At 45.7% G+C, this 12,495-nt stretch overlaps 1 protein-coding gene across 1 annotated transcript in view; it reads right to left on the reverse strand.

The window, feature by feature from the left end:
* Positions 1–12,495, reverse strand: part of AHI1 (Abelson helper integration site 1) — a 185,652-nt gene that overhangs the window by 145,228 nt on the left and 27,929 nt on the right. The window contains exons 8-10 of the mRNA XM_060239870.1: positions 9,642–9,834; positions 9,266–9,361; positions 6,907–7,092 (exon numbers count right to left, since the gene is read on the reverse strand). Of these exons, the coding sequence (XP_060095853.1) occupies positions 6,907–7,092; positions 9,266–9,361; positions 9,642–9,834 (475 nt within the window). The remainder of the gene's footprint in view (positions 1–6,906; positions 7,093–9,265; positions 9,362–9,641; positions 9,835–12,495) is intronic.

Here is a 12,495-nt window from a genome sequence, read left to right on the forward strand (position 1 = left end):
CTACAGTTACAGGTAAGCAACCTGTCTATCTTCTTCGTGGTCTCTGTGCATCACACTCATGGGAGATTAGCAAGCAAAGCATACCTGGAGGAGGGAAGACGGTCAGCCTGAAGAAACAGCTTGCAGCACCGCAGCTCCCAACCGAGTCCTCTGCTGAGCATGCACGTCCAGCGCGTAGTGCTTCATGAAGGCATGCGGAGAAGACCAGGTAGCCGCCTTGCAGACATCGGAAAGGGACACACCCTTCAGGAACGCCACCGACGTGGCCATCGCCCTTGTGGAGTGTCCACGAACAGGTCCAGGTAAAGGCTTCTTTGCCAACAAATAACAAAGTTTAATAGTCTCAGTAAGCCACTTGGAAAGTCTTTGAGACGAAATTTTGGACCCTAACTTGGGGGCAGAGTAGGAGACAAAAAGCTGGTTGTCCTTACGAAAACCCCGTGAACGGTTCAAATAAAACAGGAGGGCACGCTTAACGTCTAACGCATGCAGCCTGCGTTCCTCCTCCGAGGAAGGACTAGGGTAAAAAGTGGGCAACCAAACTTCTAAGTTCAGGTGAAACTGGGAGACCACTTTCGGGAGAAAGGTAATGTCCGGAGCCAGAGAGACCCCAGCCTCCCTAAAGGCAAGGTATGGGTAGTCACAGCGCATCGCCGTGAGCTCCCCCGCACGACGTGCCGAGGTGATGGCAACTAAAAATGCAGTCTTCCAGGACAAAAGCTGCAGGGAGCACGTTGCCATGGGTTCAAAAGGACGACGAGTCAACTTGTCCAGAACCAAAGTTAAGTCCCACAACTGTGGAGGGGATCTGGAAGGAGGATGAAGACGGAATAGCCCCTTCATGAATCTCTTGGACTGCGGGTGAGCAAAAACGGAGTAACCCTCAACTGAACCATGAAAAGCAGAAATAGCTGCTAAATAGACCTTGATGGAGGAGAATACCAGCCCCTCATCCACCAAAGACAAAAGAAACTCAAAAACTGCCGATAGCCCAACAGAGTCAGGTGACATCGGGGAGGCAGCCACAAAGTTACTAAACTTCTTCCACTTCCTCTCGTAAGAGGCACGGGTAGAAGGTTTCCTGCTGCTTTGGAGCACCTGCTGGACCCTGGTAGAAAAGTCTAGCGGTCGATGAACCAAGCTGTCAACTTCAGGTGCGGCACGTTGTGATGGAGCACGTGCCCGCCCTGAGCAGACAACAGGTCCGGTTCTGTCGGAAACTGGTAAAAGATCCCCCTCGACTGCTGGAGCAGAATCGAGAACCAGCTCTGACGGGGCCACCACGGAGTCACCAGAATGCAACGTGGCTTCTCCTGCACCAGCTTGTGGACCACCCTCGTCAGCAGAGGTAAGGGCGGGAACATGTACAGGAACCGACCCTCCCACTGGAGTAGAAGTCCGTCTCCCAAGGAAGCCGGATCCGCACCTCCCCTGGCACAGAACAAGGGGCACTTCGTGTTCTGCGCTGTGGCGAAAACATCCAGCTGCGGGTAACCCCAACGCTGGAACACCGGCTCTAGGAACTTCCAATGCAGTTCCCATTAGTGTGGGGAAGCTCCACCCCTGCTGAGAGAATCCGCCTGTATGTTGAGGACCCCCGGCAGATGGGTAGCCTTTACAAAAATGTCCCACTGGAGGCACTCCTCCCAAAGATCTACTGCCAGCGAGCATAGTCTGCGAGACACTGTCCCCCCCTGTCTGTTTATATAACACAGGGCAGTGGTGTTGTCCGTCAGCAGTGCCACCGTCTTTCCCGCTAACAGTGGACGGAAAGATCGAAGGGCAAAGTGAACCGCCAGCAGTTCTAGATAATTTATGTGGCACCGGCTCAGCGTCGGTGGCCATTTGCCTCCCACACATAGGTCCTCCAGGTGAGCTCCCCACCCCCACATGGAAGCATCGGTAGCGATGGTCACCGAAGGGGTAGGCAAATGGAAAGGAGCTCCCTGACAGATGTTGCTCTCCGATCCCCACCATTGCAGTGATTGGAGAGTCCCCGGTGGGATGGTGAACCTCTTTCGAGGTGAGTCTCTGAGAGGGCGAAAATGGTGCAAGAACCACAGCTGTAGCCCTCTCATATGCAGTCTTGCGAAACGTAGCACGCTTGTCGTCACCGCCATCAGCCCCAGCATCCGCTGGAGCTGCTGGGCTGTGCCCCACTGTCGCCTTTGGAGAAGCTGCACCAAAGAAATGATGTCCCGTGCCCTCTGAGAGGGAAGGAACGCTCTGTGCTGATCTGTGTCCAACAGAGCCCCTATGAATTGAACTGTCTTTGATGGAGTGAGATGGGACTTCTCCATGTTGACCTGTAGCCCCAGGATATCTAGAAGCCGCAGAGTGATGGCAATGTGAGATGTCAGGCTCTCCCTCGACTTCGCCACAAGAAGCCAGTCGTCGATATACGGGAAAACAATGACTCCCTGAAGACGAAGGTGAGCAGCCACCACACTCATCAGCTTCGTGAACACCCGAGGAGCGGTAGACAGTCCAAACGGCAGGGCCCTGAACTGGAAGTGCCGAGCACCCACTGCAAATCTTAGAAATCGCCTGAACGCAGGATGAATGCTGATATGAAAATACGCATCCTTGAGGTCCAAGGTCGCCATCCAGTCTCCCTGATTGACGAGGGGCAGGATTGTTTGCAGTGTAGCCATTCTGAACTTCTGGTACAGAATGAATTTGTTCAGACTCCGAAGGTCCATGATAGGCCTCAAGCCCCCGTCCCTTTTGGGGACCAGAAAGTAGCGGGAGTAGAAACCTCCCGTCCTGGCCTCCGGTGGAACTATCTCTATGGCTTGTTTCTGTAGGAGGTTGTCCACCTCCGCCAGCAGAGGTGGGGAAGGGGGAGTGGTGACTACCACGGACTGGTTTGGGGTCTGAACAAACTCTATTTTGTAGCCCTCTTTTACGATGGACAGAGCCCACCTGTCTGTGGAGATCAACTCCCAGGCAGGCAGGAAAGGGCGTAGACAGATGGAAGAGCCGACAGTGGGAGCGATGACGCGTGCTTGCAGGAAGTCAAACCCCCTGCTTCTGTGGCCGAGCCCCCTTAGACTTGTTGGAAGGCTGGCCCCCGTAACGGTTCCTGCCGTTACCGGAGTAGGACGGTCATTCAGGCTGTTGAGAACGAGGACGCCACTGCTCCGGGGAGAACTTTTGGTAGGGTTTTTTGGACCAGGGCTTGGGCCATTGCTTGGATTTAGAAGACTTGGAGGACGACTGGACACCCAAGTTCCTAGACGTCTTGACACTCTTGTCAAACTCTTGCAGCGCCGTGTCAGTTGTGGTGCTGAAGAGTCCATCACCCTCAAAGGGTAAGTCCTCAATAAAGGTCTTGGTGTCCTGGTGCAGTGCCGTCGACCTGAGCCAAGAGTGCCGCCGGATGCAAACCGCAGAAGTAATAGCCTTGGCTGAAGCTTCCACCATATGTTTCGCTGCGGCCAGCTGCTGCCTGGCCACAACAAGACCTTCCTTTTGCAACTTCATTGCCGCCGTCTTCTTGTCCTCACTTAAAGAAGAGAGGAAGGGGGAGAGCTGTTCCCACACTGCATACTGGTATCTAGCCATGCATGCAGCATAGTTAGATACCTTAATGCAGAGTGCCCCCGCTGAATAGACCTTGCGGCCCCTTACATCAATCTTCCTGCCCTCCTTGTCCGGCGGGAAAGAATGAACCTTCCTAGCCTTCGATGAGGATGAGACCACCACCGAGTTCGGACGCGGGTGGGTAAACAGGAATTCGGCCCCTGCCTCCTGGACCCTGTACATGTGGTCCAGCCGTTTGGAAGAGACCGGTGTCGAAGAAGGCTTCTTCCAAGGTTCCTTGATGGCCTGAAGGATCACCTTGGTAACCGGCAGAGCCACTGCAGTGGACGTGTTCTTTTGCATGATGTCAAACACGTTGTCATCCACCACAGGCTCCGGCTGAGTCACAGGCAGTCTGAGGGTGGCAGCAATTCGCCTCACGAGGTCCCCGTAAGACTTTAGATCCTCCGACGGCGAAATCGGAAGATCCTCCGCCGTTTGAGGACCCGGTGAGGGTTCCAACTCCGGATCTTCAGTTTCCGACTCCGATGACGAGGAGTCTCGCTGGGTAGAATGCTCCGAGAGCATCGGGGTCGATTCTCGTGGTGGAAGATGAATCAGCGGTGGTCTTAGCGGGGTCTCGACCAGAACCAGCTGACGATCGGGGGGAACCGACACCGATGCCGACGCCTTCCGGGATCGATGCGAAACCCTCGACATCGAAGAAAACTCCGATGCTTGCTCCCAGTCTGGGTACTCATCCGGGTACCATCGACAGGATTCATACCTGGAGTAGGGAGGCTGCCACCTGCGCTGTTCCCATGGTGGTATCGGGAAACGCTGGGGAGCAGAAAATCGCTCTCGCCTCTGTCGGGGCTTGAACGGCGGATCTATGACCGGTGCCAAAGCGTCCACCTCCGACGCCGAATCACTGATCGACCGCCGACGGGAGCCCGAAGATGAAGACCGCTGGGTGAGGTCGATCTCTGGCTCCTGCTCCGACGCCGACAGCCGACGGACTGATGGGCTTCGAATCGGAGAGACCCGCGCCGACTTCGACTGTTTTGCCGATGTCGATGCACCGCCCGACGGGGAAGGAGTGCGGGGTCGCTTGCGCTTCTCCTTCGACTTCGCCTTCTTAGGAGCTCGGGTCCCCGAGTCCTCTCGGCGTTTCTTAGCGGGTGTATCCGAGCCCTCGTGGGAACGGTTTGTAGCGCCACGCTCCTCCGGCAGTTCTAAAGTCGATATCGGAGCGGCATCGGCCGATGCAAGCTCCTGTGCCGGGGTGTCGGTCGACTTCGGTGCCGATGACTCCATCGGTCGATGAGGCCGAAGCGCCGATTCAATCAGTGCCGCCGATAATCGAGCCGCGCGGTTCTTTCTGGTCTGTTTAGAGAACCGAAGGCAATGCGGACACGACTCTACCCTGTGCGTCTCTCCAAGGCACAGCAAGCAAAGGGAATGGCCGTCCGGAGGGGCGATTTTCTTGCCACAAGCACGGCAGCGCTTGAAAAACCCCCAGCGACTTTCCATAAGCAGCCGCCCGAGAAAAAACTCTCAGCTCAAAAACGCCCGAGAGAAAAAGTGGGGGAAAGCGAAAGCGGAGTACCCCAAGGGGCAGACCGCCAGACAAACGGAAAAACGCTTTTTTTTTCTTTTTTTCTTTTTAACACTATCTAACTATACACTAATAACTAACTAACTAACTATTTACACAAGCGAAACGGGCTAAAACGAGAGAAAAGAAACTCTCACCGACCGGGAAAGCAGAAAGTGAACCTATCTAGCGCAGCGGTCAGAAAGGAACTGGCGGGATTGCCGCGCGGGCGCCGGTGGGCATGCGCAGTGGGTCGCCTGCGCATGCTCGTTGGCACCGAGCGCGAAAAAATCCCAGGCTTTTTCAGATACCGATTCGGGGATCGGCGCAGGTGCACTATCCCCATGAGTGTGATGCACAGAGACCACGAAGAAGATGAAATACTTTTTCACATTACGTAAACCAGTGGATGCATCATGGCACAAAAGGAAAACGAAAAAAAGGTGTTAGAAAAAAATGTACATATTAACTGAAATTTTAAATGGATCAGTGTCCCAGACCACTCCATGCCATTCAGATAATTGGTTTATTCATGTGTTTACAAGAATCTCATTACCTCATCATTTGACAGTTTGTAGCTGAAATGTCCAAACAGATTCTATTGCAAAAGCCCTCGACTGACTCACTAAAAGACAGTTTTCCTGTGAGAGAAAGCTTATTCCATCAGAGGAAGACTCACAGAGGGAAGGGAATCTTTGGATCCCACTGTGATTGCAGCTGTGTTCAGTTATATATAAGTTCTGTGTAGCAAGGGAGGAGCTATCTTGGGAATATCTCTACCAGATGCATAATGGCAAGTCTGAGCTTCTGTTCTCCTTAATGTACAGGCATTTAAACAAGGGTGTAACTAGAGGCTCTTCTAGCAGCAGAAAAGAAATTTATTTATTTATTTAAAACATTTCTGTCCCACCTTTATTTCCTTGGAGCCAAGATGCAAATAATACAGCCATCAAGCTGATACACTTATACAACCTCAAAAATTGAAGAACTTGGGGTAAATGCCTATGTTTGGCAACATAAGGTCACCATCAAAATAAAGAATCAATCAAAATTAGTCCTCTGTGTGCCAATACATATACACTTTTGTTTTTAGTTTTGGTATGCCCTCAGCTATTTCTGAAGACATCTCTATTTTTTGCTATTGTTGCTATGATACAAAAGAGCACTGAAACTGGGGAGGGGGAGGGGGGCGGAAATCAAACCTCTTCAATAATAGCCCTTTTGAGTGCCAAAATATTTTAAGATATTTTAAAAATGCTATTCTGCACACAAAGTAGTAGTTTTGAAAGGGGTAATCATGGAAATAAGGACTTTACTGTGGTCACAGATGTGTATACTTACGAAGGGTAAACGGGAAAAAAACTTCTCAGTGTTCATGGTTTACCATGGAGGGAAAACAGAAGGGGGAAATAAAGACACCAAAAATGTACACATTGACCTTCAGTTTTGCTCCAAAGAGCAATCCAATGGGAAGGACCAGATTCAGCTACAAAATCTGTTTTCGTGATCATCCAGAAAACTAAAAATAATGTGCCACAGATTTCTATCGCAAACCAATTCATTTCAGTAATATGCATCTTAAAGTTTCAAAGGGGAGAATGAGGAAAAAACTATAAATCTATTTCTGCAGCCTTAACCTTCTACAAAATTATACTGACTATTATAAAATTAAAGTATTCAAAGTACCAGAAGATTTCTAGTTTTCTGTTTTTCTGCTGTTTCTCAATTTCACATACACAAAAATCTTTAGTGATTTTTTTTAATGCACAGGCAATTTCACTTACATGATCTGGAAGTCTGATGCCCTTTATAGTCACATACAGTGTCGAAGGATAACGGTTTCTGGGACACTTTGCCCACCAGTCATAAATTTCCACAACACTCAATTGCGTCCTGGACCTTGGAGGAGGGCAATATAGCTGAAGGCGTAGTTTTCCACCAACATTCAGAACTCCATTTGCACCTACAAGCTGTAAAGGTGAAGTCCTTGAAGTGAAAAATTCTAACTTAAAGTTACTGACTACACTGGCACATTTAATAACTAAAGGCAAAAGATTCTGTAGCAATCTAGAGCCTTTATATTATAATTTGCCAACTTGAAACATTCAGTATAGATAGCAGTTAGATTTTTTAATCCACTTTTTTATCTACAAGGTTGTATTTCCATCACATCATTGTCAAACGAATCACAAGATAACTATTACTTTAATTAACTGGTTGCATTAACTGGCATTCAAATGGTTGTGTTAAATGGCATTCAAAATCAATCAATGGCTCATCTACGAGAATAGCAAAACAGCACCTTTATCCATTTTTTTTTTTGCTTTATCAGCTACAAGATAATGTTCTGCCAGGCCTTCGGCTGAGGTGGCGGTTGTCCAATAAAAACTCAGCCTTCACTGCTGAAACTTACCACCTCTATGTGGCCAGGACTAAGAAGACCTCAGACCCCCAATTGCACCAACTTGGGCACTATGCAGACAGAGAAACAGTGCAACCTGTTTTAATTTATGTTTTAAAATTGTTTTTATCTCTCTGTAATACTGTGTTTTAGAACCTACTTTGTGATCTGTCCTAAGCTCGCTTGTAGGGAGGGCAGAATATAAATAAATAAATGGACTCTGTTTATCAGACATTCTTGGAAATGGCTCTCTCTACCACAAAATGTAGCAGACTAGTACATACCATTCTACTTAAGATATGATAGATATTGTAAACTACAATTTCAAGTACTAGTTACAAGCCAGGTAGGGGACAAACATCACCCCTCTTTTAATATGTACCTTTCATTTTAGCAAGGGAGAGCATGAAACAGGGCAGAAGTAATTGCCTATTCAGAATGAAGGCAGAAAGCAGTCCTCACTCTGATTTGACTTTATGACATCATTATGTAGCCAACTCTGACCAGCTATGTAACAACACAATCTTATCATGTTGCCTACTTGATCTTTGACTGGATAAAAACTTCCTTAGAAAGGAGGTCATGTTTTTGCTGTGTTATTTAAATGGTACAGAAGTTGCAAACAATTTTGTTGTTGTTGTTGTTCAGTCGTACAGTCGAGTCCGACTCTTTGCGACCCCATGGACAAAGTCACGCCAGGCCCTCCTGTCTTCTACCTTCTAAATTTGAAGTCTGCTCAAATTTGTGTTAGTTACATCAGTAACGCTGTACAGCCATCTCATCTTTTGCTGTCCCCCTTCTTCTTTTGCCTTCTGTCTTTCCCAGTATCAGGATCTTCTCCAGTGAGTGGTCCCTTCTCATTTGGTGGCCAAAGTATTTGAGCTTCAGCTTCAGCATCTGACCTTCCAGGGAACAGTCAGGGTTGATTTCCCTTAGGACTGATTGATTTGATCTTCTTGCAGTCCCAGGGACTCTCAAGAGTCTTCTCCAGCACCACAGCTCAAAAGCATCTATTCTTCTACGCTCGTACTTCATTATGGTCCAACTCTCACAGCCATACATTACTACTGGGAATGCCATCGCTTTGCAAACATACAAAAATGTATTTATGCGAGATTTTGTGGAATTTTCTCCTCCTCCCCCCTTCCTTCTCACGCCAAGCTTTCCTATATAAAAATCTGATATAGACCTATCATAGACAGAAAATGTTTGTGACAGATATTCCACTCACATAAATTTTATATAGTGTGTATTACTACTAAATGTGAAAAATCAGTCATTCTGTCAGGAGATTCCTCAGCTAAACCTTTGAGTACTGTAAATGAGTCTGGTTAGCCATTAAAAGTGCTGGACTAGAATCTGGGAGTCCCAGGTTCAAATCCCCACTCAGTGACCTTGGGCCAGTTACATATTCTCAGCCTAATCGGCTTCACAGGGTTATTGCTGTGAGGATATACTGGAGGAGAATGATGTAAGCCAATTTGGGACCCCATTGGAAAAAAAAGACAGGATATAAATGAAGAAAGTACTTTTAAAAAATGCAACAGAAAAAAAGACATATGTCATATTTTATATATTTTAGAAATTTGTTTATAGTTATTTAGTATCATCCCTAGGACATTAGAATTACATTGGTTAGCTTTACCACTAAATACAGAACAGTTTCTGTGTTTGTTTTTGATACAATTTTATTTGGATGTCTGAGTAAAATGTTTCCACTGCAAATTAAAATGTCTTAATACCTTTAGAAATGCCCAACAGATTTTCCGAAAACCACTTTCTTGAATTTGAACATCAGAGTTGGCCTTGGCATCTCCCATGCTTAAAAAATCAAGGATCTGGAATTACAAAACATGTTGCATATCATTTATATACACACAAAAATCATAACAACTATGTTACAGACAAGAACATGCAGGAAAATTGAAGAAATTGAGAAGACAAGTTGGCTCCAGTTTAGCCAATATATTAATATCATCAATCCAACACTACAGATGCTTGCAAGTAGCATGCTTTCCAACTACACTATGCCACGAAAGTCAATTAAAAATACAAGGCCCTTTCCATGATTAAAGACAACACAATACAGTCCAAATTTTTACAGGGTGCATTCTGTACCTCAAAGAACAGGATTGTGCTTGGACTTTCTTCAGAATCTTGGAGAAAATAGTTGAAACGTTCATTGAATATAATCTGCTCCTCCCATTGTGGAAGTGTTGATTTAAACCGTCTGAAATCATAAGGCTGGGTCATAATAGGAAGAATATGTCCTACTTGCTCTTGTTCATAAAAAGATGAAACTGCTCGATTGCTGTATAAAAATAAATACTGTTCAGTTCAATTCAATTTGCTTTCTGCCAACAGAGAAAAGTATCTACAATTTATGTAGACAGTCATGCTATTGGGGAAAAATAATTTTCTGTTTCATTGCCAACTGGCCATAATATGTTTTAGTCCCTTCAATTCCTTCTTTCAACTATTTGAGATACAAACCAGGGCTTAATAAAGTGCAAGAGAGTGTACGACTGATTTTGGCCCATATATAATGATATTTTGGTATGGAATAGCAATAATCTGGAATTTAACAAATTATCTTTATATATTCATCCTTACAAACATATGCATTTTTCAGTGTTTTGTTCAACTAAACAGTGATTGCTGAATTACAAGTTATTACAACATTCAGAACAATGGAACCCCCAGAACAGCGAAATCTCACTACACATGCTAAGTCACTCAGTTCTCACACCCAGAAATCACATTTGTGTGTGTGTTTGTGTTTGTGTGTGTATTGTAAGACAGGAGGTGTATAGGCTACCTCTTTTTCCTTCTGTCTGTATCAGTCAGCTGGCTCTGTCTATTTCAGCACTGGCTGAGCTTTGTTTAGTATAAATGAGCAGCTGATGCAACATAAGTAGGATTTCTCTAAGCAGTCATATTCAGGTTGTAACAGAATTTTAATAACTAAACATAAATCCTAGAAAAGACTTGGGAACAATTGGTAGGCAGAATTCTTTTTAGCAGAATAACAGAAACAGAATATGAAAAGATATTTTGCTATTTTCATCCTATTTTTACAAACAGCCTCTTCATTTGCCTTACTGGGAATGGGTCTATCTAACAGACTGGTCTCTGATTCTTATACCTGTCTCATGCACAGTCTTGACAAAGATCTCCACTATAGGCTGTTTTATCGATTTTCCTACACCATAGGAGTTCCTTTCTAACTCATTAAAAATTTAGAGGCACAGAATCAAAAGTTTCTCTCCAAGCCTGACTTTTTACCACAAGATGGGATTAAAAGAGTTCTGAAGGTGTTAAGGATAAACCAGTAATGATTCATCACACCCTCACCTTGACAGCTTAGCCAAATGGTGAGACTTGAGACTGAGACAAAGTTTCCTTTCCACCTTAATTGATCACTCTAAGCCTGTTTTCTCCCTTCCTGGGATGTAACTTAATTGCTGCCTTCCCTACCTATAAGCGAGACCAATTTCCCACTAGCCTTATACTGCTCTCATGCTCCTCTTTTCTCTGCGGGGCTTCCATCAAATTTCACACTATCTGCCCCGAGCTGCAACTCACTTCGCCTTTTTGCGCAGCAAACAGAAACTGGGTTTTAGAGGATTTTGTTTACTGCACGAAAGAGGCAGAGCTAGTTGCAGCCCCGGGGCAGATAGTGTGAAATCTGACAGAAGTCTCATGGAGAAGAGGAGCATGAGAGCTGCATAAGGCTAGTGGGAATCAGTCTAAATTAGATCCCAGTGTTATTCTAAAAGCACATTTATCCTTTCATAACAGGGACAACTTCATTTCCTGAATAGCCTCTTACTCACAGCATTTCCTGCTTCTTGGAAATCTTGGCATGCCCTTTTGAATGCCCCAAAACCATCTACATAGAATTCCTAGGGTTGTATGTCTATGTATTTACTCATTCAAGTAATACAAAAGCTCTCCTTCATGTCTCCCTCCCCTTTAAATTAATATTGCTGAACTGGATGGCCATGCTGTCTTTCGTTCTCTTACTGAAAATAATCTGTATTGGGTTGTATCTTACCACTCCTTTGCAGGTAGAGAAGGGAGGGAGATCTTAACCTGATTCCCCTCCCCACTGCAGTCCCCCTAACCCATGCTGCTTTTTGTCTGTGATCATTCCCTTCTCCCAGTGATGTCTTTAACAGGATCAAAAGTGGCTGCTGGGGGACAGAAAGCTGTGGAGGAATCCACTTTTATCAGCAGAACAATCATAGACTACAAAGCAGGGATGGCCAAACTGTGACTTGGGAGCTCTTTCGCACAAATTGTGCAGCTCCCAGAGGTCAAGGAAGAACTTAATCCAGGCTTACCCTCAAGTAAGCATGCTTAGCATTGGGACCTCAATCAGCCTCTGAGCACTGACCCATAGGTAGGCGACTATTTCCACTGTGTGTGAAGCGGAGGAGGAGTGGGAAATAAGCAGGCTTGCAATCTCTTCTCCTTACCACAGAGGTCACCCAGAGACCTAGAGCAGGGAAAGAGAGTGCAAGAGCCGAGGGAGTCATTAGAGGGAGGGACAGAACTAAAGAGGGCAGCTCATGGTTCCCCCTTAGTTTCACGACTCTTGCAGGAGTTGTATTTACTAACCTTGGTGCCAAAAAATAAATCCCTAATCTTTCCCTATGCTGGTTTTATGGAGACTGTTATTCCCAGCTTTTGGTTTTTTTTTTTTTAAAAAGTCTCATTTTGGCACGGTCATGTTGTAAAGTGTATACATATATATTTTATCGTTCTGAGAAAAGCAAGTATTAATAGTTTTAATAAAGACATATGTTTGATATTTGTTCATGTCTTGCAGCTCTCACGTTAAGGAAGTTCAGCCACCTCTGCTACAAAGCATTATTACTCAAAATTTCAAAATAAAAAAGAGAAAAATTCTTCAGTTTTTTATCCTAAATTCAAAACACAAATTATGAAATTGAAGTGCATATTTTGG

Source organism: Heteronotia binoei, chromosome 1, assembly GCF_032191835.1.
Source record: "Heteronotia binoei isolate CCM8104 ecotype False Entrance Well chromosome 1, APGP_CSIRO_Hbin_v1, whole genome shotgun sequence".
Taxonomy (NCBI): domain Eukaryota; kingdom Metazoa; phylum Chordata; class Lepidosauria; order Squamata; family Gekkonidae; genus Heteronotia; species Heteronotia binoei.